Source organism: Mirounga angustirostris, unplaced genomic scaffold, assembly GCF_029215605.1.
Source record: "Mirounga angustirostris isolate CCGP_5_RB_7025 unplaced genomic scaffold, mMirAng1.0.hap1 SCAF_35, whole genome shotgun sequence".
Lineage (NCBI taxonomy): Eukaryota > Metazoa > Chordata > Mammalia > Carnivora > Phocidae > Mirounga > Mirounga angustirostris.
This window is the reverse complement of record NW_026991743.1, coordinates 173,868-199,213: the sequence shown is the minus strand read 5'-3', so window position 1 is coordinate 199,213 and position 25,346 is coordinate 173,868. Positions and strand designations below refer to the sequence as shown.

General features: G+C 49.4%; 1 protein-coding gene across 1 annotated transcript in view; it reads right to left on the bottom strand.

The window, feature by feature from the left end:
- LOC135363152 (alpha-mannosidase 2-like) overlaps positions 1-21,171 on the bottom strand; it is a 154,734-nt gene extending 133,563 nt beyond the window's left edge. The window contains exons 1-3 of the mRNA XM_064583843.1: positions 20,860-21,171; positions 6,920-7,177; positions 4,442-4,586 (exon numbers count right to left, since the gene is read on the bottom strand). Coding sequence (XP_064439913.1) covers positions 4,442-4,586; positions 6,920-7,177; positions 20,860-21,171 — 715 coding nt within the window. The remainder of the gene's footprint in view (positions 1-4,441; positions 4,587-6,919; positions 7,178-20,859) is intronic.
- Positions 21,172-25,346: the final 4,175 nt, after the last annotated feature.

Below are 25,346 nucleotides of genomic sequence, written 5' to 3'. Positions count from 1 at the left end.
CTGCGCTCAGTAGGGAGTCTGCTGGGATTCTCTCTCCCTCTCCCCTCATCCCACTTATACCACTCTCTCTAAAATAAATAAATAAATCTTCAAAAAAAAAAAAAAGAATAAGGGTACATACACTCATTTCAAATTATCATATAATGCTAAATGCAAAATTCTGTTTCCTTAATTTAAAAAAAAAAGTGAAAAATCCTACTCACTCATTTGAATCAATAAAAACTCTGTAAAACAACTGCAAATGCACAAAATAAAATGATTTTCCACTGTGGCTCTTGTGCCTAGGTCTCTCTGATTCAGAGTCATACCACATGGGGGATTATTTTCTAATGTTCATCTTACATATTGCTTAACTAACAATATGCGGTCCAACTTTCCATTTAGTATACCTTATCTACTCTCTACACACTGTGACTTTTTTGAAGGAAAATTAAATATTTCGGCAGTTTAAGTAGTGGGAAGGAAAGAATTAAGATTGTAGATACAAAGGTGCTGTTTTAATCAGCTTATTAAATATAACATGAACATGTATCAATCAACTAACATTTAATTTCATGGTCTATGATTCAGAACTTTTCAAAAGCATAACAGTACAAAGTTATCAGCATTTACTTAACAATTCCTTTCCAATTTTGTTTTAACTCATGTAAACCATACAAAATGCTGTATGACAATTGTTACATGTCCTCATAGACTGGAAGAAGGCATGATTAGGAATTAAAATACGAAACATAATTTGAAATTTATCTGTCTTGTGAGATATCAGAACTCGATCCAAAAAGAAAAACACCTACATATATAAAAACACAGCAACAGAATTCCTAAAGTTAGGGAACTCAATATAGGAATCTTTCATAAGTCTATTTCAAACATTCCTATCCCCAACAGACAAAACTCCGATGAAACAAACCACTAAGCTAAAGTTTGTTTTAAACTGTTGCTGCAGAAAATGCAAACAAATCTCTATAAATCTCATTTAGAAAGTAAACCGCCTAACTGCACATTCATTTAGGAGTATTATACAAAGATTTCCCATTACAGAGTCACATTTTGACTCAGAATGTCTGCGCACACACTTATCTCTTTTCTTCCACTGAAAAAGAGGTTTCTTCATGATCTGAACGATTTACTTCTTCACAGAATGATTTAGCTTACCTAAATTCCACTTTTGTGAAGGAGCGGTGAAAATTATCAAGAAAAGCCAGCGGTTCTGTTCTCTATTTTGCTGGTAGCAAAAATCGCTATCGCTTTTGCTTTCAAAAAGTCCATGGGGGAGCCTGGGTGGCTCAGTCATTAAGCATCTGCCTTTGGCTCGGGTCATAATCCGCCGGGTCCTGGGATCGAGCCCCGCATCGGGCTCCCTGCTCGGCAGGAAGCCTGATTCTCCCTCTCCCACTTCCCCTGCTTGTGTTCCCTCTCTCACTGTCTCTCTCTGTCAAATAAATAAATAAAATCTTTAAAAAATAAAAAAATAAAAGGTCAGTGTCAGACTATTATTTCTTCCTCAAGTGGAGGAGGGCCTGAGGGTAAGGGTCATTAACATCTTTTACTAAGACAAAAAGACTCAACTCTGGTTGCTAAAATGCCAACAGACAGATTCACTTAGAGCAGTCAGGACCAATGATTAGAGAAATCTCCCCACGGAACAACACATTAACTACAGCGGGAACCCCTAAGGCAAACAAACAAAATCTCAAAGGCATAGGTAATCCCTGCCCTTGAAGAGCTTCACATCATCTGCTGTTTGTATTTAAAATTACAAAGCACATTTTAAATATTTTTTTTTTTTAAGGAACAGAAATAAGACAACAGGAAGAAGAGATGGAGGGAAGCTAAAGAAATGTGAATGTCAAGGTCCAATGTTTCATCTGAGTCTGCAGAATCACATTCCCTGGTTCACTATTTTATTGAACCGAATGAGTCAGTACCATGTGCTGCTGACTCTTCTGGGCATTAGTGACCTGCTGGTTATAAGACAAAGTGTGAGCCCTCACTGAGCTTGCATTCTAGTGAGGAGACAAAGCAGAAGTGCTGTAAACGTTGACATCTCTGCCTGTGTGCAAGTATGGAAGGTTCAAGAAGCTTCAGAGGGGCATGGAGACAGGTCGGGAAGGCCTCGTCTCTATTTAGCGATTACTCTATGCCACGTGTTGGGCTAGGCAATGAGACAGACTGAACAGGAGGCACATGTTCTCTGTCCCTTGAGTGTACTCAGGTGGGAGGTCCAGGTAAAGTAACAAGGAATTCTTGTGGTGCCACTTACTGCCCCTGGAAGTCTGACAAGTTGGTAACGCCTTCATCAGGAATAGTGACACTCACCTTCTAGGGTTGTTTTGAGCACTCAACGTTTATAAAACATTTGGCACACTGCCTGGTAAACCACAAATTTTATTATTACAGTTAAGCGTGTGTGTTCTAGAATTATAAGAAATGAGATTGGTGGAAACTGAGGATGGCAGAAAAGGGGAAGAGAAAATAAAAGTCTTTAAAAAATCTAAAAGGTTGGAGAAATGGGTTCACATGAGGACTTGCAAGACATACTGCAAAGTGTATTGACGACCCTATAAGAAACTGGATACAATGGAATCACATCACACACCCAATTAAGAGACAAGAAATGAACTGGCAGAGAAGAAAGGAGAGAACAATTTAAATACTACAGGGGCTCTGCCACCATTTCACTCAATAAGGGAATATTTCAGAGTGAATGAGATTTACAGAGAAAATCAATCATCTGTAGTCCTACAGGCAAACTCAGATCCCACGTATCAAGTGTGAGCACCTCACCTCACTGTTAAGTCTAGATATAAACAAAGACCTGTTTTTCAGTACACATACCCTCCATGCAAATGTACTATTTAATCTGGCATACAAGTAAGTAAATAGCTAAAGGAATTTTAATTACGTGTGATTTTCATCACCTTTTGTATTTACTTGATAACTAACTCCTGCTTTAAGATGATCTACCATATGATCTGCATTTGACAGACACACAAATGTGCCCAAAGGACTTGGGGCCAGTATACAGCCAAGCCAGGATGCCTGCCTCATTCTGCCTGGCTCCAGATCCCTGCAGTCTTTCCATGATGCCTGGCCATCGGAGTTTGGATTTGAAGTGACAGGCTAAGATTAAGGAGGAAGAAGATGCAAAACATTTAAGAGGAAAGGTTAATAAGATGGATGGGTATTTGTAAGAAAAGATAAAGACATTAAGACCAAAGACAGAGAAACCAAGTCAGAAGCTGGTGTGACATATGCTCATCACAAATTTCCAAAATAATATTGATTTCACATATTTCAGACCTCTGTGCATACTGAATTTTGAAGTTTTATGGAAATTCAAACATTTCAGCATCCAAACTGTCCGAGTACCTTTCACATCCAAAGCAGCACACGTGTGTACGCACACACAGACACACACAACTTCACCAAATCATGTGTCCATCCAGACCTAAAGCAACAAGTTCTACTGTCTTAGAAACAGAAGGGAACATATGCCAATAAATCAATGGGAAAGGATATAAGTCAGAGATAAATGAATGCTGGGAGTAAAGAAAAAAACCTTCAAAGTACTAGGTGAATAATGGTGCCTCTGATTAGTAATGATGAAATGGAAAAATTGAGAAAAGTAACAAATAGAAGTGTAAGTCAGTCCTCAAAGGAAGTCTTTTGAAGTACATTCCCCAAAAAATTCTGCAACAGAATTCATGAAGTATTTACTCTGTGCCAGTGTACTCACACTAACAAATCTATACATTGAATCACATTTCCCACTGTAATTTTAGCAATTCTCCCTTACCTTGGAGGAAAAGGTCTCCAGCCCCAATAAATAACAAAAGCTGTCATATGAAATAATAACAATAATGATAATGACAGGAGTTACCGGGGCCATGCATCACGCTTTTACAACTCATCTTATAAAGTAGATACTTTATTCTGATTCTACCCGCGAAAATACTTACTTTCACATTCTGTAACTTGCCTAAAGTTGTCTCACACCATGGGGTTGGGACTCCACACTCATGTCCACCTGACCAAGGCTCTTAACCACTTTACATTGCTTTTCCATTTTAAAGATTCAAACGTTCCCATGAGAATTCTGCATTTTTTAGTGCACAGTTTATGAACACAAAATAATTCTCCCACGCACTATTTTACAAGAAGTAACTACGATGAACAGTCAGCACCTTAAGTGAATTCAACTTTTCATCCCCAAAACAAAGACCTTCTTGTGTTTATTACTATTTCACATCGCACAAGTACTATCCATGAATGGCACATAAATTGATAAAAACTCAAAATAAAAGGAATACGTTGCTGGAACAAGTCAGCAAATAGTGTCTCAAAAACTTGAGAAATCAGCTCTACCAGATTCTCGTTAAAATACTCTGTGTGTACAGGGGCTTAATAACCTGTAGTTTTTTTGAAGTGTAAATTTTACCTGGGTCATTATGGGAATGAGGCACCACAAAGACTTGAAGGGGCTTAGAGTCCCATTCATTAAATAAATAGCTAATGTCAAATCCTTGTTTCCAAACTCCACCATCTGGATTGTCAAAAGGAATTAGACTGTAAACATCCAACATCTAAAAATACAAAAGACAAAATATAGGGGAAAAAAGAGTAAATTTAACCATGTATTACCATTTTTAATTTGAACTTAATGTTGGAAAATATTTGCTCAAAGCTAGTCACTGTGTATGTATTTTACTAGATAAAACTATTTCTGTAGACATTAACTGAACAGTTTAAGGCAGAAAACATTTAATTACCATTCAAATTCTTAAAATGCTACTGTGTTACTTAACTATCCTGATAAATAAGCCCCTCCTCCATCTGCTTCTAATGAAAAATAATTTCATTCAATTCCTTCTTGCCCTGCTTTTCTTCTAATACATTTTAGTGGAAACTGATAGGAACTAAACAGCAAAGAAAAAATTTCTTGATGAAATGTGATTATGACCAAATATTTCAGCATTTTCACAAGCAATACTGATGATTTTTTTTACTTTGAGTTGTCTTTATTTTACAATTAATCACATATATTTTAAAATCTGTATCTGAATGGAAATGCATCTACAGCTGTTCCTTCATTTAGCAAATGTTATGTTCACCTTTTTCATTCTAAAACTAAAACTGCAACTGAGTGAATGAGGCATAATCATGTAAAAATGGAAATTTTTAAATGTTCAAATGCTCTCTATGTTTCCAATGTAGTAGTCTGAGGTAATAATCTTTTTGGACACAAAGGAAAAAATATTGCAGAAAAAAAAAAACCCTAAAAGCTGGTATTTTTCATATCCTCTATAATACTAAATGTGACAAAGAACACAAAACTGATTTTACCAAAATTTGACTTTGATAAAATTTAAATTATGTAAAAATTATATATAAAATTTTAATTACATAAAAATCACTATATATTATAAAATATATAAGCGGGTTACAAAAAAACTTAAAGATACCGAGCAAATTATGTAAAAAGTGAATGCAAAGTATTTTAAGGCAACAACATATCTCTCACTTCAGAATGTATGACTTTAATAAATAAAATAAAATGCTTCCAAGGATGAGTCAATAAAGGGAACCAGCTGGAAAGGAGGATGTGTTAACAGTCTCTGTTATTCCTTCTGGTTTTTTCTCCGGCCCTGCAGCTCGCCCTGTACCCCACTGCCTCGTTCTGCCTGCCTTCTGGGGTTCTTCAGCAATACGGCTGTTTCTGTCCAGCCCAGATTTAACAACCCCCTCCAAAAAGAGTTTTGTTGTTCTCCTTTAAAAGGTACTTATTTAAAACCTATACAAAGCCAAGACTCACAAAAATAGATATACCTTCACAGCACAGAATCCTGATAGTGTGGGGACCTGACCACACACTAGTTGATAAGATTATGGGCACAAGGCTTGGCCAACTCTGTCTCCAGCTGCTGGCTTGGTCTGTGAGCCACGGGCTTCAAGATCCTATCACATTCTCTGTCCCCAGAAGTTAGTAGAAACATCTACTCCAAAGCAAGGCCAGAGCCAACCCATTTTGTCCAACAAAATTAAATTAAATTAAATTAAATTAATTGACGAGTACAGACTCGTCACCAAGTTTGAGTTCAGGTCTAAGGTACAGGTTAAACACAGCTCTCTGCTAACTGGCAGAACAGAGCACATTTGACACACCTTAAATTTAAGAAAAGCAGAAGTCCTTTCTTATCCTAGTTTACAACTCCACCACCCTCTAGAAAAGCGCTATCCAAGAGAAACAGAATGCAAGGCAAATCCGTATTTTTTTAATTAATTAATTAAATTAATCCAATATACTCATAATATTATCTCCACATATATGTAAAATGAAACAAAGTATTTTGTATTCGTTTTCATAGTAAGTCTTCAACACTTAGAACACATCTCAATTCAAACTAGCCACATTTCAAGTGCTCAGGAGCCACACGTGGACAGTGACTTTCATACTGAACAGCACAGCTCTAGAATATTTCCCTTCCCTCTCTCACAAAGAGATATTCAGCAGAAGGTATCGAACCCTACACTGTGTGAAACCTATAATGTATAAAAGATATATAGTAAGAATAAGGCTTTTCTTATACTCTTAATAGGAAGATAAGAAAATCTCTTTGGTCAAATTTAAACCTCTAAAAGTCTTCATCTACTAGACAAAATAAGACCTAAAAAGCATACAAAAAGGCCATAATCACAAAGTATAAAATAATAAAAAAAAATAATTAGGGAAATAAAGAATTACAGAATTTTATCACTAAAAACAACTTTAATGGTCATGTGACTAATCCAGTCACTTTACAAAAACAGAAACTAGAATCCAGAGTTTAAGTAACTTACTAAGTTAAAACAGACACCAGATCAAAAAAGAAAGAAAAGCAAGAAAATCCCAATGATCATTAACGAATGCATACATTACCTGCACATCTGAATTCCGACTTCCACTTTGCAAAGCGAACGAACAGTCTTCAGGGTCCACTACAAGGGACAACTGTTTTGATGGCAGAAGAGGTGCGCCAGCACCTTGGCTGAAATTGCCTTGTGAACTTTTTGGACCATCCTCCACAGACTCACTCAAATTGATGACCGAGTCTCTAATGTTTGAGATGATCTCATTATTCTCAGCTAGCAAACACTCCAAATGGTCTATTTTTTCTTGCAACATTGAGAGCTGGCCCTACAATAAAAAAGAAAAAGGCAGCTATATGAAACTCTAATATAGCTCTGCTGGGGCACACACATTTTTTTTTTTTAATTGTGTGCCTGCCCAAGAGGGCAGCCACTCACCCTTCACTTTCCACTTTTATAAGTGGGACCACAAAAAGCGTGGACGGCTGGCAGTGTTGAAACACCAATTTACAACAAAAAATCTCCGTGGTTGCAATCTTTGTTTAATCATATTTTAAAATGTGCAAGAGAAAAACCAAAAATATTTTGGGATATATTTCCTATTGCCCCCAAACCCAATCCTAAAAGATCTGTTGAGTTCTCTATAATAGCTAAGTATAACATATTATGTTCAGGTATGAAATTTTAAATTTTAGTTAACTGATTCTAGTTACTTGAAAGGGTCAAAAAGTATGAACCTGAAAAAAATCATTCCATTGTAGTAACCCTAGTGGACAATCCTAAATAAGAAATATCATCTACAGGAAAATCAACTAGTCAACCCTCAATTAGCCACATGCATGAAAAGTAACCACGCTATAGGTCACGTAGACTGCTTCTCCTACATTGTGTGACTTTAAGGTTTTTTTTTTTTTAAAGATTTTATTTATTTGACAGAGAGAAAGCTAGAGACAGAGCAGGAGTGGAGGGGGAGGGGCAGGGAGCCTGATGTGGGGCTTGATCCCAGGACCCTGGGATCACAACCTAAGCTGAAGGCAGACCCTTAACCGACTGAGCCACCCAGGTGCCCCAACTTTAAGGTTTTTTAATTGATCCTCACATTAAGAGGCTTGTCATCTTTATAACATAAACCTTGTTGTAGAGAGTAGTAGTTCAGCTTATGAGAGCAAGGACAATCTTTGTCTTGTTCATTCCTATATATAGGGCCTTAAATACGTGGTAAATACTTAAATATTTGTCCCATGGCCCTTATATTTCTGGAACTCAACAATAATTCTTTAGTGAGCACCCACTGTACCAGCAAATGCTACATGCTAGGAAGACAGATACACATAAGATATGAGTCCATACCTGAACACAAAAAGTGGCACTCTCACAAGCAACAGCCTACCCAAAGTCCACACTAGGGTTTAATAAAATAACTCTATGCCCAGCGAACAAATAACTCTGGACACCCAAAAACAAAAGTTCTATCACCAGTAAATAACAGGAAGACAGAAAGAAGAAGGAATGAAGTAACAGGAAGACAGTAAGAAAGAGGAAGGGAAAAAAAACACCTGAATGTCCAAAGGTAAAGAACTGGTCAAATGGTACATCTATATCATGGAAATGTTTTCAGTCACTGAAAATTTAGAAATATTAATTCCTTAAAAACAGAAATACGTGAATCACAGACCTGTACCCCTGAAACAAATAATGTATTATGTTAATTAAAAAAAAAAAACAGAAATATATGGGAAGGTACTTTCAGAAGATACAGTAGAGAAAAAGTTTAAAAAGCATGCATAAAAAAATAGTAATTTGGTATCATCCTTTTGGAAAAAAAAATTATGGAAGACCATAATCAAGATGGTAAAAACTGGTCACGGCATTCACAGGGATTCCCCAAACCTCAAACGGGCCAGTGCCCGCAAACCTCCTAAGGCAGTCCACCTTGGCACCACTCGGATCCAGGAGCGTCACAGGGGTCACCACTGGAAGAACATCTCTAGGATTCTGCCTGCTTCCTTTTGTGGAAATTTACAAGAGGAAGGTTGACCCGATCTTGAGGCCACAGCGGTCAGGGCCCCGCCGACTAGAGCCCCTCCAGCTCCGACACGTGGTCCCCCTCCGGAGGCAAAAGCAGCTCCGGGGTGAATTCCAGAGCAGAGCCACCTCCACACCAGTTCTCCCACCCGATCCGGCACCACTGGCAGAGTGAGAGGCAGCCCGAGAACGAGAGCCAGGTCTCGAGGCAGCTCAGCGCTGCTGGGGGAGGCCGGTTTCCTCTGACAAGGCACAGGGACGGGCTGTGCTGGGGCGGCCTCCTTCTCCCCGGGTTGATCCGGAGCCCTATCGATACATGTCACTGCACCCCAGGCGCAGGGCTGTGCCCGCACGGGGCTGTGTCTGATCTGGGGGCAGCAGTGGGCCTGGGCAGGAGGACGGTGAGGACGGCCGGGCAGGGCTGTGATGCCTCCGGGCCGGGCGCCGCTCACTGTCTTCGCAGAGCCCCATGGAAGAAATTGGGGACAAGCTGGTCAACAGGAGCCTCACTCGACGGCTCCCCGGCGTGGGGCACGTGCACCAGGCAGTCGGTAAGGGCTGGTGCGGGCTCAGGGGGAGTGTGGGCACGAGGGCGCTCCAGGACCGGGCTCGGGGAGGGCCGCGAGGGTCTCCTGCCCCGACGCCATCCGGGACACTGACGACCCGGGGTGCCACGACGGCTGTGCCCCTTACGTGGCCATGATCTCAACCCAAGGGGTCTGGGCTGCTCCCTTCACACACACCACACACACACACACACCCAGTCCTTCAAACACACACACACACACACACACCTGGTCCTTCACACACAGACACACACACCCGGTCCAGCCCCAGCCTTGGCCAGGTACAAAATCACCCTTCACATACGTGGAAGATGATCCGAACCAATTTGGATATTCTGTTGCACTTCAGGACACGGACAGAAATAGTTTTCCAGTTTCTGTGTTGTGAATTGTCCCTCCTTTACCACAGATCAGCCCCACCGTGAACCTGAGTGGGCCCTGCCGCTGGGGGCGAGCCAGAGGCTGTGGGCGGTCCGTGGTGACAGCCTGAGGAAGCTGGTGGAGCCGGGCCAGGCCCTCTCCTGTGGCCGCTCTCCCGGAGCACCTCCCAGAGGAACGCCTCCCCAGCCCTTCCCACACCTGCTGCTCACCAAGGTGAGCAGGGCCCCCCGTCCCGCCCGGAGGCTCCCCCTCACCTGCGGGCTGTGTGTCTCGGGCCTGGCACGTCCCCTCTCCGAACCTCAGGTGTCCCCTGGGGACCCTGCGTGCCACGAGGCCAGGCCCCACACAGGGGGTTGCCGTCGGGCCTGTTGGGACCGCTCCCCGACCCTGTGGCCGTCCCACGGGGAGGGTGGCCTGGGGCTGAGGCGGTTCCTCTCCACCATGAAGGAGCTCTCTGCCCCAAGCCTCGCTGTCCTGTGTCCAGAGCAAACCCGCATTCCTGGCTGTGGGGAGGTTTCAGATTCCCTCTGGGGCTCCCATCCTGGGTGGAGCCAGAGCAGGGATCCCTGGGGGCTGGCAAAGGGGCCCCAGAGCCACTCAGACATCTGAAAGGTGCTGGCTGGGCTTCATCGACTCCACAAACGGACAGGAAGCCCCTTCTAGACATTTTCCATACTTCAGGGAACAGGGCGGACAAATGTGCCTACCCCGTGGGCCTCTTTCTAGGTGGGGGTCCGCCGCTAAGCCAAGATGACAAAGCAGAGATGGGCACACGACGTTCCGTGGGACGCCCTGCCGGCCTCCTCTACATATGGATCCCTCTGTTCTCATTGTCCGAAGGATGACGGGCCCTAGGATGAAGAAGAGCCCTTGTCTTCGAGGTGGTGAGGGAACGCGGGGGACCGGTCAGGTGCGGAGCCGTGGGTCTCGTGCACACCCGCCGCAGGGCTGGGTCATGGTCCAGGAGCTGTGAGCAGGTCGTCTGTGCACACCTGGCCATGACACACATGGCTGGCCCTCTCGGTGGGGAGGCCCGCGTGCCTGGTGCACCTGTCCCCCACCTACCCCTGGAGGAGCAGCCACGTTCAAGCCTTTCCATGTCCGACCCTCAGGGACAGTTGGGAACCTGGGTCAAGAGAGGCAGGGACTGGCCCAGGATAAATGAGGGGTGCAGAGTCCAAGGAGCTGCTCTCCAGTCCCAACCCTCCCATGAGGTTTGCTTTGGGGGTGAGAGCCCCTCAGATCCTCAGGAATAGCTACCCACCCCGTCCCATGTGGGGACATGACCTTGGCATCCCCAGGCACGTAGAGGCACATGCACCTGCACACCCACCCCCACACCCATCCCCACACCCCCACACACACCACTCTGACTGCCCAGCTGGGGGTCAGAAGGGGAGGACACCCTGGGAGTGAGGTGGGTGACAGGGGGGAAAGAAGAAACAGGTTGCAGACAGCTGGGCCATGGGGCAGGGCATCAGGACTCCTGGCAAGGACCCAGATCCATAGCATGGGGCGGGGAGACAGGCCAGGCTGAGGGTCAGGGGTCCCCAAGGGGCCCAGGGGGGTTGCCAGGGCACTGGGAGAGGACAGGGTCTGGGTTCGGGTGTCCATCACCAGCTTGGGCACTTGGAAGCAGGAAGAGATACCCACCCCCAAGTCCAGAGGGGCTCCAGCACAAAGGCCTCAGCTTACTCTTCTGTCACTTGGGCTGTAGAGATGCAGTGTCCCTAGGGTCCCACAGGCTTGTGGGAGAGCCTGTTGGCCTTGTATCTCCATCCCCGAACCCCTGTGCTCCCAGTCCTGGGAAAATGCTTTGTACTCCCTCGAGGTCCTTCGGAGCAGGGGACAGACTGGGGGCTTGGGGGCTGAGGACCTGGGTACGCAGAACGTGGCAGAGCACTGACCACTAGTCTGGGGACCAAGGCCAAGACCCTCCTTGTTGCAGCCTCCGGGTCTCCATTTGGAAGAGGTTCCAGATTCACTGCTCTGGTCCGGGTGACAAGGCCTTAGGAAGGAACGGAGCACCGGGACAGAAGAGGGAAACACGGACAAGGGAGGCTTCTGAGGTTTCTCACATCACCCCTGGAGTCCACAGATCCTGCTCCTGTGAGAGACACAGAGACAGAGACAGAAACAGATAAGGAGATGGAGAATGAACACACGACAGAGGGAACCAGAAGAAGTCACAGACTTTCCTCCATCAGCTTGGATATGACATCCAAGCATTTGGCCCCATTCTCTTCCTGAGAGTGCGGTCACACAGGCCATCCACCCCAGAGGGGAGGGGATTCCACAGGGATGTGTGAGCAGGATGCGGGAATGCCCGGGAACCACTGTGGGGACTGCCCAGCACATGGGCGCAGACAAGGCCCCGGGGCCTGAACCTAAACCTAATGGGAGCCCCTGGAAGTGTGCGTCACCGGGGGAAAAGGTCGGAATCCGTTCATTGCAACCTTCCCACAGGGGCTGGGAACAGGCAAGAAGGGGGTGGCTTTGCCCAGACCCCAGAGCAGACCCCGGCCCCTCTGAGCTGTGCTCCATGTCCCGCCCAGACCCTGGCTCCTCCTTGCATTGCCCAGTGTGCCCCAGCCTCCTGCGATAGCAGTTCCGGAATGAATGTAGAGGTCCTACCCCTGATGGCGTCCCTAGGAGTAGAAGCCAGAACACCGCACTGTGCAGATGGGGAGCCTGGGGAGGCCCTGAGAGGCACAGGGTCTGTCCAGGGTCACAGCCCTGGGCACGCACAGGAGCCCAGTCTGAAGCCAGCTCTGTGTCCTCACAGCAGGTACACCGGCTGCACCGAGGCCTTGGGAAGGCTGTGGGGGGGCTGTGAGGGAGTCACTGTATGGATGGGGCATGGGGGGAGGGCGAGCATTGAGCAGCCGCGGGAGGGGTCCCTCGGGGGCGGGGGTCTTGTGTGAGGAGGAAGTTGGGTAAGGGGACCCCAGACACTGGTGACCTCACTTCCCTGACAACAGAGCCCAACAGAATTTGGAACCCCGGTAACCAGGCACCCACATTCCAGAGACAGCCCCCTGCCCAGCTCATTTCTTTGGAGACCGTCTAACAAAAAGCATGTTCGGGTGTTGTTTCCCCAAATCTGGACGCTGCAGGCTGAAGAAAGAGCGCCCTGCAAACGCTGTCCCCCGCTGGGGATGTCGAATCAGGGCTCCCCACAGCCTCTGGCCATTTGGCCGGAAGGACAGAAAGGTGACACCAGGAGGCCCAGAGCCTGCCACCCAGCCCCACACGCTCTGATCTGCCTGTGCAGCCCCAGGCCCCCCTCCGTGTGTGTGTGTCTGTGCGTGTCTCTGTGTGAGTGTGTGTGTGCGTGCGTGTGTGTCTGTGTGTGTGTGTGTGTGTAAAGAGGGGTCATGTGGGGTGGGGCCACCCTGAGCAGGAGCAGTCTGATGAGGGGTCAGATTCCCAGTGGGCAGGTCATGTTCAAGGTCAAGGCTGGCTGGGTGGGATGGGGTGTGGGGGCGCTGCCCCTTCTACCCAGGGTTTATCCCGATAGCCCTGCAGGGATGGGTCACTGCATCCTGGGTGCAGGGCTGTGCACTCGCAGGTCTGTGTCTGATCTGGGAGCAGCAGGGGGACTGGGCAGGAGGACAGTGAGGATGGCCGGGCAGGGCTGTGATGCCTCCAGCCGGCTACCTGTCCCTGCCTTTGCAGAAGGCCATGGATGACCTCCCGAGGCGGCTGGCGGACAGGCCCTCCTCCCTGACGGAGGGGTTGACCCCACAGGCATCCCCCAAAACAAGTGCTGGGGATTGCCGGGCAAGACCTCCAACACCCCCCAGACCACTGTCCCAGGTGGTTGGTCACCGGACAGTGGTCCAGGAGCCGGAGCCCACGGAGACCGAGCCCGAGGGTGAGAAGGCTGGGGCTGGGTGTTTGTGGTGTGTGGGGATGGGTCGGTGCTGGCCCCACAGGGACGAGCCCCCAGAGGCTGGTGTGGGGCCTGGAGCAAAGACTGGGCGCAGAGCATCCAGCGGGTGGACTGCAGTCGGGGAGACACCCCAGGGAGGGCTCCTTCCTGGCTGCGGCTTCTCTGGGAGGCCCTGGGCTGGGTTCTGTCTCCGCAAAGGCCCACGGAGAGCGGGCTCGGGGTGAGCTTTTCTCCTCTCACAGCTGCCCCACCACCTGAGGAGCTAGACCCGGTTCCAACTCCATCGGCAGCTCTGGACGGAGGGGTGGTGCCTGCGGCGACTGCAGGAAGAGACCAGGAGCCGGCAGGTGACCCGACACCCACCCACGGAGAGCCTGACGCGGACCAGGACGAACTGGCACCTGCCCCTGACCCAGCTCCTGCCCTGGATCCTGCCCCTGACCCAGCTCCTGCCCTGGATCCTGCACCTGCCACTGCTCCAACCCAGCTCCTGATCCTCCTCCTACCCCTTCCCCTGCCAGAGCCACTGCCCCTTCCCCTGCCCCTGCCAGAGCCACTGCCCCTTCCCCTGACCCTTCCTGAGCTCCTGTTCTTGTCCCTGACCCTGCTCCTGCTCATAACCCTACCCCTGCCAGACCTGCTGCCCCTTCCCCTGCCCCTGCCTGAGCTCCTGTTCCTGCTCCTTTTCCTGCTCCTGCTTCTGCCCCTTCCCCTGCCAGACCTGTTGCCCCTGCCCCTGCCCCTGCCTGAGCTCCCGTTCCTGCTCCTTCTGCCGCTGCCCCTGCCCCTGCGCCTGCCGGAGCTCCTGTTCCTGCTCCTTACCCAGGTCCTGCCCTAGATCCTGCACCTGCCACGACTGCTGATCCTATCCCTCCCCTTGCCCCTGCCCCTGGCCCTGCTCTTACACCTGGCCCTGCCCCTGGCCCTGCCCCTATCCCAACCCCTGCCCCTACTCCTACTCCCGCAGGGCTCCCAGAGCCACATCCAGAGCCCACAGCCCTGCGGGGAGAGCTCCTTGTACAATAGCCCTTAGTTCCATCGCCGGACCCCGACGTCCCGCCAGATTGTTTCACCCCCTCCCCCTATATTCTTTCTCTCTGGTTCATATTGTTCTGGTTCATATTGTTCATTTTCATGTTCTGTATACTGTTTATTATTTGTTTTAAATAAAATTACTTGTTTTCAACTGAACATGTGATGAGCATAAGTACATTCCCAACGCTGTGCCACCACACCCCAGAACATTGCTGCGGAATATCTCATGTCTCAAAGGAGTCCCCGAACCAGAAGCCCCCCTGCCCATTTCGCCCCCAGCCCAGACCCTGGAAACCCCTAAGCTGCTTTCTCTCCCTATTCTTTTACTTGTTCTGGATGTTTCTGTACGTGGAATCATGCAATAGGAGCCTTTGTGTCTGCCCACCTATTTTCAAAGGGGACTCGTTTTCTTCTGTTTATTTGTCATAAAATTTCCCTTATTCGATATTAAAATCCCCGATTGATTACAGATCAGATGTAATCATAGAGGCCACTTTAGGAATTATGGGCACAGGGGCGCCTGGGTGGCTCAGTCGTTAAGCATCTGCCTTCGGCTCAGGTCATGATCTCAGGGTCCTGGGATTGAGCCCCGCATTGGGCTCCCTGCTCCATGGGAACCGTGCTTCTCCCTCTCCCACTCCCCCTGCTCGTGATCTCTCTCCCTCTCACACTCTCTCGCAAATAAATAAAATCTTTTTTAAAAAAAGGAATTATGGGCACAATCTCGGGGCAGAGACCCCTGTACCTGCTGGGACACCACAGCCTGACCCCAGACAGGAAACGGCTGGTTACTCCTGTGGCCGACACAGAAACCAGGGAAACGCAGAAAGCTGGAAGACACAGCACAAAGCAAGGCCAGAGAAAGGTTTCACCTGACTCTGGTACAAACCACGCTCCAAGTCACTGGGTTCCACAGGGATGGAGACCAAACACATTCCAGTCCAAGGGGGAGGATAGGCATGCAGGGAATATGTGTCAGAGATGTGGAGCTCCCGGGGAAGGATTCCGGCAAAGGAAACCCTATGGAGGCAGCGCTCATCACCCTCAGACTGGCAGGGGTCTGGTCTGGGGAGAACGTGAGGAAGTGGAGGTCCAATGCAGGTCCCCTGGAGGAAAGGGTGACGGGCACCCCTGTCTGGGAGAACAGTGAGCATCACCCATCCCAGGCCGCAGGTGCACCCATCACCTGGCATGCTCGGCCTCGGACTCACCCCCGGAAACTCTGGCTCGGTTTTTCACAGAACTGCTTTCAGGAGTGTTCATCACAGCGGTGGTGGAGAGAGCAGGGAATGGAACAACGCTAATGCCCAAGGAGATGGATGGGATCCATGGTCCCAGTCCTCATGATAGAATGCCCTGTAGCCACTGTCACATTGTCATTCAGGGCACAGGATACGGGAAGCCCCTCCTGAGACTCCCTCCTGCCACGCTGTTCCTGGGAACATTGAGAATTGTTTGAGGAGGAGGTGGAGAGGATCCAGGATGACACCGGGTCCAATGAGAAGGAAGGTCAGCACTGGGAGGACAGATGGACGTGCCCTGAGCCACCATCCAGGACCCAGGCTGTGATGCCCTCGGACCTCACCCCAAATAATGGCTCCTGAGGTACAGATCCAGCTTCTGTGGTTTCACTCCCTCCCTCCCTACGTCATTTATTCACTCATTCATTCACCCCTCTCTCCTTCCCCTCCACTCCTCCCTTCCCTCCCCCACTCCCTCCCTCCCTGCCTCTCTGCCTCCCTCCCATCCTCCCTGCCTCCCTCCCTCCCCTCTACCCCTCCCATCCTCCCTTCCCTCCTGCCTTTCTCCCCTCCTCCTCCCCATCCTGCCTCCCCCCCATCCTCCCTTCCCTTCTCCCTCTCTCCCCTCCTTCTCTCCCATCGTCCCTCCCTCTCTCTTTCCCTCACTCCCATCCTCCCTCATTCAGCACAGGATCTGGTGTCCCTGCTGGGTACTGAGCACTGGGGCTTCATTAGTGAGCACCCCCCAACCCACATGGTCACGTCCACTGTGGGAGGTGATGGGGGGCAGTCCTCACGGCTAGCTCTGGTGATGAGCACTAGGAATCTGCTCCTGAAAACAGGCCAGTCGCACAAAGAAAAGAATGGAGAGACCCATGTTTAGCACCTCCTCTAGAAAAATCTCGTCCTGAAAAGTGATGAAAAGTAAGTATGTCCTAGACTTCATGCCATTTGAGTTCTAATGGCAGGTACGCACTGATTCCTAGAACCAACAAAGAGTAAATCATCCAGTGTCAACTGGGGAGTTGTGACACAATTTTTCTGACCAAATGACAGCATTTCAGCCAACATCTCCAGGGCCTCCGCGTTTCCCCAAGGGTCTCTGTGATCCTTTGATCCTTCCATCGACCTCCTTGGGAAGCTCTGTCCTGTCCTCTTCCTTGTCTCCTGCCTCTTCTGAGACCCTTCTGTGGCTTCCCCCTCCCCCACTTGCCAGGGCCGCCCTCACCAGGATTCCCCATGCCCCTTGGCTGGGCGCCCGCATCCCACACTGAGCCCCATGAGCCCAGCGCCTTCTGCAAGGCCTGTGCGCTCCCTCTGGGGTCACTTGGCATCTCCCCTTACAGCGACCTGCATCTTCCTGTGCTGAGTCTCCTCTGAGCAGTCTGTGAGGCCGTCCTGTGCCCGTGTCACGGGAACAGAAGCGAGAGTCCAGAACGTCCAGACGACCCGCTCCCAGTCCCAGCGTGTGGAGCCTGGGCCAAGGATGGTCCACGAGCAGAGGAGGACTCGGACCCAGGGAGCCTGAGGGAGGATGTGGCACATTGAGCCCATAGGACGAGAGTGAGCAATGTGCGGGCCTGGTGCTCAGACCTGCTGGGACACCACATTGCACTGACTCTGTCCACAGGGCTGGAGGTTTTCAGGGTATCCACCCTCCCATGCTGCAGGCTGGCAGTGACTGGCAGGGGAGGAGGCACCTGGTGCAGGATACAGCCCTCAGGCAGAGAGGAGGGGGCAGGCGCTCCCCCAGCAGCTGGAGGAACTCGGGATAGCCACTTTCCCAGACTGCAGCCTGGCAGTGGCTGGCAGGAGAGGAGGCACCTGGTGTGAGAGAGAGCCCTCAGGCAGAGAGGAGGGGGCAGGCGCTCCCCCAGCAGCTGCAGGAACTCGGGGTAGCCACCCTCCCACCCTCCCAGGCTGCAGGCTGGCAGTGACTGGCAGGGGAGGAGGCACACCTCGTGCAGGAGAGAGCCCTCAGGCAGAGAGGAGGGGGCAGGCTCTCCCCCAGCAGCAGGTGCACTGGGTCGGGCTGAGGGGGCATCATTGGACAGCAGTGCCTGCAGCTGGGGTCTCCACACAGACCCCCTCCTCAGCCTCAGCACAAGCTTGTCCAGATGACCTTTGTCCCCCAAACACAAAGTCTGACCCAGGACCCCCCTCAAGCCCTGACTCCCAATCCTTTCTACTCAACTCAAGTGACAAGAAATGGCCAATAGTTTAGGTGGTGTTGGGTGCACAGGGACATTTGTTTTTCTGGCCCATGCTGTAACGTTGCTGGCATTTTAAAGATCTCAGGGCTTTGATTCAAAAACGGCAGGATGCCGGGGACCCCAGACAGCTTTCTGGAGACCAGCCTCTGGGCCTTGCAGCCCTCCCATCCCACCAGCGCTCAGAATCCCACCAGCTGCTCAGAATCCCTCCAAGCCACAGACCCACAGTCTTGAGTCCTCAGATGGCCCAGGCGACGTGCCTTCAAAAAGTGATCCCGGTGGGGCTGCAGGACACACTGCGGATTCCAGCAAATCCCCCTCCCAGAAAGTGAGGGTACCCCTGGACAAACTGTCCAAAAACAGCCAGGTCAGGGTTCCAGGAAGACACCAGAGGCACAGGAGTAACTGAGGAGCATCTGAAGGCCAGGTAGGGACAGTGAGAATCTCTGGTGTTTTTGCCTAGGGGCAGCTCCGGTCCCCCTAAACCCTCAGTGGAATGGCTTTACTGGGGCATTGGGGGGTGGGGGGAACCATACCTGGAGGACCCGTGGCTCCACTGTCCAAGGTCGCCGACTTGATCAGTGCACAGGTGAGGAAAACCAGCCACACCCCGAAGAATTTCTAGAAACAGTAGCCATCTCAGTGGTAGCTGACCTGGGAGGTCAACCTTTCAGCTGCCTGAGGTGAGATCGAGCCACAGACCAGGACACTAGCCAGAAATGGAAGAAGGAGAAGCAGTTCTTCATTTCATAGTTTCTAAGTCACCGGTTTGTTCCTACGGTTAGTATATTTTGCATCCTGGGAAATCTCTGCCTGTCTAAGGTCTTGAAACTGTTCTCCTCATGTTCTCTGCTGGAGAGGTTCTTGCAAAATCTCTGGTTTATAGGTAAAAATCATCTGGAATTGACTTTGGTTGGCACACCCATGCTGGGAAAAGGATGAAGCTTCCCCAAAATACTAAAAATAGAACTCCCGTATGATCCCACTATCAGGTAGACCTTTTCAGGAAATAAAGTCAGTTTCTCGAAGTAAGATCTGCATTCTCCCACCCAATCTCCCTGAGGAGGGGCGGCCACCCTTAGCGACCCTCCCCTTGAGGCAGGTGCCTCCCTGGACAAGGGGCTACCCCAGGGCTGGAAGGTCTCCACAGCAGCACATCCAATGTCCTGGATACTAGGAGACAGAGTACAGCACCAGGCCAGTGAGGGTCAGGACACACTACCCCGAATACGGCACCTTGGCAAAATAAATACAGAAGCTAAAAGAACTTTTGCATAGAGCAAAGCAAGAAGGTCTCTCTGACCCCCAGCCATCAGCCCTTTTTCCCTTAAGCAGGTCAGAAGACTCCCATGTGGAACTTTCTCACCCCGGACCACAGAGATGACGTGCTTATCACCAGAGTCAAGGAATTTAGGACCACGGGGTCTATACACACACACCTGGTTAAACGAACCCTTATCTTCCTAGTTACTTCTTTACCGTTTACGAGCCCTAGTCCAAACCCCTGCGTCTGTCAATTCTTCACACACTGACTGCTTCTTTGTCTAAAAGGTAGAAGAGCTGTCTGCTCCAGTCACCTCTGCTGGTCTTCATGGTCTTGTGAGGCTCCCACCAAAGCAATCCATACATTTTGCTTGCTTTTCTCCTGTTCATCTGTCTTTGTCAATTTCCAGACTCAGCCGGGGACCTTAACAGGGTTGAGGAAAACTTTTTCCTGTCTTGCAGCTCTGTGGGGCAGGGGGTGGGGAGTCAGGAAAACCCATCCCATCTTCCTGGCTTTGGTTAAAACTGACCTCTGCTGGGAAGCAGCACAGGACTGTGCACGGGTGGGGGAGCCAGAGAGAGGCACGTGGAACATGTAGGAGTTACCTGAGCCCCAGCCGGGGGACTTGGCCCCAGTGACAAGTCCAGGGTGTGATTATGAATATATAATGGAAGCATCCTGAACATCAGACCTTCCCCACTCCAGGCTTCATGATTGCTGCTCGTTGTAGTTGCTACTGTTGGTTTAGTGACTTTTCTGAACTTACTTTGTCAAGTCTGTATTCTTTGCTGTGTGTGGCCACTGAATCCCTGTGCTGTTAACTCAGTGGTCAGCCACTGGCTGGGCAGAGAGGTCACCCCTGTTTCCGAGCTATGGGCTACAGACTGGAAGTCCCCAGAACCTCCTCTTCAGGTTTGAATAATCTGCTCCAGTGGCTCATGGAACTCAGAGAAACATGTTACTTACTAGATGACCAGTTCATTAAAAGGACAGAACTCAGAGCCAGGCAGCTGGAATCGATGAGCAGGGCAAGGTGTGTAGAAGAAGCTCGGGGCTCCCCCGCTCTCTGAGTTAAAGAGGCCTTTGCCCACCTCCACTCTGACCTTCGTCTGTACTTCCTAACTGATGACGTCCTTCCTTCGGGCTCATCTGTTAACTCAAGTGAAAGACCCGGTGGGCACCAAAATGACTCCTCAAGTAATAACCACTGCTGATGTCCTGGTGATTCTTGGGCACAGCCATGAATCTCAGCTTCTTCATGATGGGGCGCAGCCCAGCAGCTGTGGATCCCACAGGTCCTCCAGGGGCAGCCCAGCAGCTGTGGGTCCCACAGGTCCTCTCGGGGACAGCCCAGCAGCTGAGGGTCCCATGGGTCCTCTGGGGACAGCACCTTAATGGGCTTATGGTCCAGCAAGTACCTGTTCAGGTGGCTCTCATTGTGCCACACAGCCTCAATCCCAGTGGCCAGGTTGACCCCCATTGCCTGGTGACAGGCCAAGGTCAGTCGGTGAACCTCTACCACCGACCCCCCAAAAAAGGTCCTCATGTAGTAAAAGTCGCCCTTGTCCCTGGGGATGTGTGCCTGGGACTGTGGCCAATGCTTGTAGCTGAAGTCCTTGCGGGCTGCCTGGTAGAAACCGGGGTGCAGGGTGCCAAAGACGGGGGACAGGATCTCCATACTCACGTGGTCGCAGAACTTCATGTCCACCTCTGTGCATACCAGGTAGTCCACCTCACGGAGGAAGTGTGGAATTATTCTTAGAAAATATATTGTAAGCCCTCAGGAGTGATTGTGGAAGCAGCTGAAAGGTCAACAGCGTTCCTGTTCTCAGACTATTGAACGCAAGGGCCCAGTAGGAGCAGGATCCCATGATCCCCAGGGGCAGGGCACAGTAGTTAGGAGCTAGGAAAGAATGTAACCCTCAGGTCCCCTTTCTGCACCTGGTGCTTGCTAGCACAAACATCCCACTTTTCCCTTATCCCATGACTGCCTCCCTGAGTGCCTGCCCCTAGGGGAGGGTGCAGGACTGCTTTACCGCTTCAGGATACTTGCCATCCCTTTGTCCTCCTTTCCCACGCTTTGAGGCAACTGCCCTTGCTTTTCTGATAAAAAAATGAAATAAAAGCAGAGGCAGCCCTGCATGGTCACTCAGCTGCTGGGCTGCCCCCATCATGAAGAAGCTGAGATTCATGGCTGTGCCCAAGAATCACACATGTTTCTCTGAGTTCCATGAGCCACTGGAGCAGATTATCCAAACCTGAAGAGGAGGTTGTGGGGACTTCCAACTCATGGCAGGTGGGGACAGAACCTTCAGGGGGTCAGCCAGGGGAGGGGACCCGCAGGGTTTGCCCGGGAGCTCAGCACAGGGGGAGTGTTCCTGGCTCCAACATGCTGACTGTGGGGCTGCATGGGTCACAGGGTCACCTACCCTAACCCTAACCCCTAACCCAACCCTAACTCTAATCAAACATCATGCTCAATTTAGAGGACTGACAGCTCTACTCTGAAATCACAAACAAGTCCATCATGCTGGCTTTCACTCATTGCTCAGTATCGTAGTGCAAGTTCTACCCAGAATGATAAGGCAAGAAATCCACATGTGAAAGAAAACAGTAGAACTACGTCTATTCAGAGACCAGAGATGACATCATCTTATATAGAGAGCTTCCTAAACAATCAACAAAAAATGATTACAGCCAGTTAATATCAACACACAAAAATCTCTCTTATTTGTATACATTAGCCATGAATCATCCAAAAAATAATTTAAGAAAACAATTCCAATTTAGGGAACATTAACATTGACAAAATACTCAGGAATAGATGTAATCAAGGTGCAAGGCTTGTACACTGAAAATTACAAAACATTGCTGAAAGAAAGGGAAACCTAAATAAATCTGAGGACCCCATGGTGATGAAAAGACATACTATTGATAAGATGGCAATAGTACACAATGCAATGTGGAAATTCATATCACTGTACCCTTTGTATATATACAAAGGTTGGCATGAGTGCGGCCAGGTGGAAGGCACTACTGGGGTGTGGAGATCGATGACACATTCTTCTGGACAGCAATCTGTCCGCACTTGGTATGAGTAAGCACACAAATCCCATGGCATGACACTCCAGCCCCAGGTCAGTTTGAGGACTGTAGGAGGGTAGCTGGGAGGGAGCTCATTGCAGCTTTGTGTGTGGGAGTTAGAAGCACCTTCTGGCCCATCATGGGGGTGATGATGTAATGAACAGGGATCAATACTAAAGCTTTCCTAAGCAAGGGGTGCAAGCACCAGATCTAGAGCTGGATAATATGTACATAAATGAAAAGCACGTATACACAAACCTCACTGCATGACATACAAGGGTACATGCATAACCAAAAAGGCATTAACTCAGGCGTCCAAGAGGCCTGGGGGGACATTAGAAAGGGTAGGAAATGGAGGGGAAAATAAAATAAAAACCAGGCGGGAGGATGGCATGTTCAAAGAATTGTGAAAGGGAAAGAGATTTTACAGTTTTTACATCCACAGTTCAAGCTTTTCCTGACAGAATCGGAAGATCCAACAACACTGGGTCCGGGTGCCATGCAGCCGCAGTCCACTGTCCCATGGGGCCACATCTGCTCTCCAGTCTAGCTGTGCCACCCACAGCCTCCCTCATTCCACACCACAAGTCTGGCCCTGCAGACCCCTGAGGTTGCTTCTGCTTGAGGACGTGAGTTTGGGGGAGGGGGTTGTTTGTTTTATTGCCGCATACTTGACACACAAGGTCACACTGGTTTCAGGTGTCCCACGTAGAGATTCGACAACTCTCTGTAATATTGTGCTCACCACAAGGGGAGCTCCTACCTGAGGACATGAGTTTTGATGCCAAGGACCAAACAACAAGGTCAGAAGGCAGGATCAACAGGTGCATTCTGGCTGCAGAGGGAGCAGCTGCTTGTCACTGGTGCTGGGGCAAGATCAGGTGGGAGCTGGACCATTCTTGGCAATGCATCTGAAAGCGCTCTTGGGTGGATCACAGATGACATGGGTGTGGAGAGTGAGGCAAGCGGAAATGGGGAATAAGATCTGCATTTCACTCTTAATTAGCTCAGGAGGTGCTGATCCTGCTGGCAGAGACAAGGCACACTGACAGAGTATCTCCCAGTGTGAAGACTTTGAGTGCCATCTAGGACATGTTAAGTTTTAGATGCCCTTTAAGGACTCTCAGAGCACTGGGAATTCTGCTATAGAAACAGACAATTGGACAGTGTTTTTTCTGAAACACCAAGAGAGGTGTTTAACTCCTTCATGGTGAGAGCTCTTTGGGACTTCCAAACCCCACTGTGCCATGATGCAGTCACTGACTGCTTAAGCCCAGCCTTAGCACATCCATACTTATGTAGAAAGAACACAGCCCAGCTGGCTCATATTGTCCTGCATTTCCAGGACTGGAGCCTTCTGGGGGGACACCACAATCTCCCAAGTGCAAAAGGGGCCTTTGCTTGCTGCGGCCCATCCTGGAGGGCTGAAGTGCACCATGACACATGGCATAAGGAGGACAAATGTACCAGGAGGATGTTGCCATCTGTGTGAACCAACATGGCTCTTTTCGGAGCAGAGGTGGATAACATTTAGTCAAGACATGTGGACCCCAAGCAAGTCAAAGAGACTGAAGGGTAGTGCTGTCCAGTGGAGCGCTCAACCCCCCATGCAAGATCTTCCTAGACCAGAACAACACGAACTTCTCAGAGCACCAGTTTGTACAAAAAGGATGGATTTCCCCACCGAGAATCTGAGAAGCAACCACTAGGTATGAGGTAGGGAAGCTCAGAGATGTGGTTGAGAGAGATTTCTGCCACTCCCAGGAGAAGGGTCACAAGAGAAAGTGTGTTACTGAGTCCAGTCTGGGAACCACACAGCCTGAGATGATATCTGAGTGCAGGATCTATTAATGATGGGGCAGGCGGCTGGGATCTCCAAGGAGAGTCCCAGCTGGAGGTGCACAGAGACAGCACAGAGATGCCCACTGAGGCCTCAGTTATGACCAAGGCCATCCAGAGAGAGGGTATAAGAAGACAGGAGGGCACCTACTGCAAGACACAAACATGACTGACAGGCAGGGGACAAAGGCCTCTGAGGAGAGCAGCCAGAGAGTAAACTGAAGGCCAAGGGCAGAAGAGGTTTCAGGAAGGAACTGGCAGTCTCACGATCAAAGGGAAAAAAAATACAACTTATATCAAAAATAAAGGGCTAATCTTTCTAATATATAAAAACCAAGAAGGGGTACCTGGGCGGCGCAGCTGGTTGAACGGCTATCTTAAATGCCTTATAAAAACAGGCAATTTACTGGCTGTGTTTTCTCCTGCCACTAAATACAAATCCAGTAATTGTTTAACTTTGAAAGCTTTTTGGTGTGAGATTTGATACTTAAACAGAATGCAAAAGACAGAAAACACTCATAACGGCACCAACCCAACAAAAGAATCTTATATTTACATGTTAACCTTTCTTCCTGCCCGTGCATAGCCGCTTTCCCCATGAGTCCGGAAAGCTTTGTTCTGAAGTAGGATTTTAATGTCCACAAGTTAGTCCACTGACAAAGGCCACCAGAAGACTAACAGGGGCTCAGCTCCTGACCCAGAACTGCAATTCCTATCAGTGTATCTTGTCTTCACCAACTACCTCCGTGCCCCCTACTGTCAGAAACCGCTTAACTCAACCAAGAGGACACGTGCAAGCCGCCTTGACTCGGCAGTGACCACAGCGACCACGTGCATCGGTGCTCTGAAAATCAAGGTAAGGGGTAAAGAGGCCAACGCAAACGAATCAGGAAGATGAGTAGCACTGTTCAGCGTTCACTGTGTGCTGGGCCCGCTCCTAAACACTCCGTATGC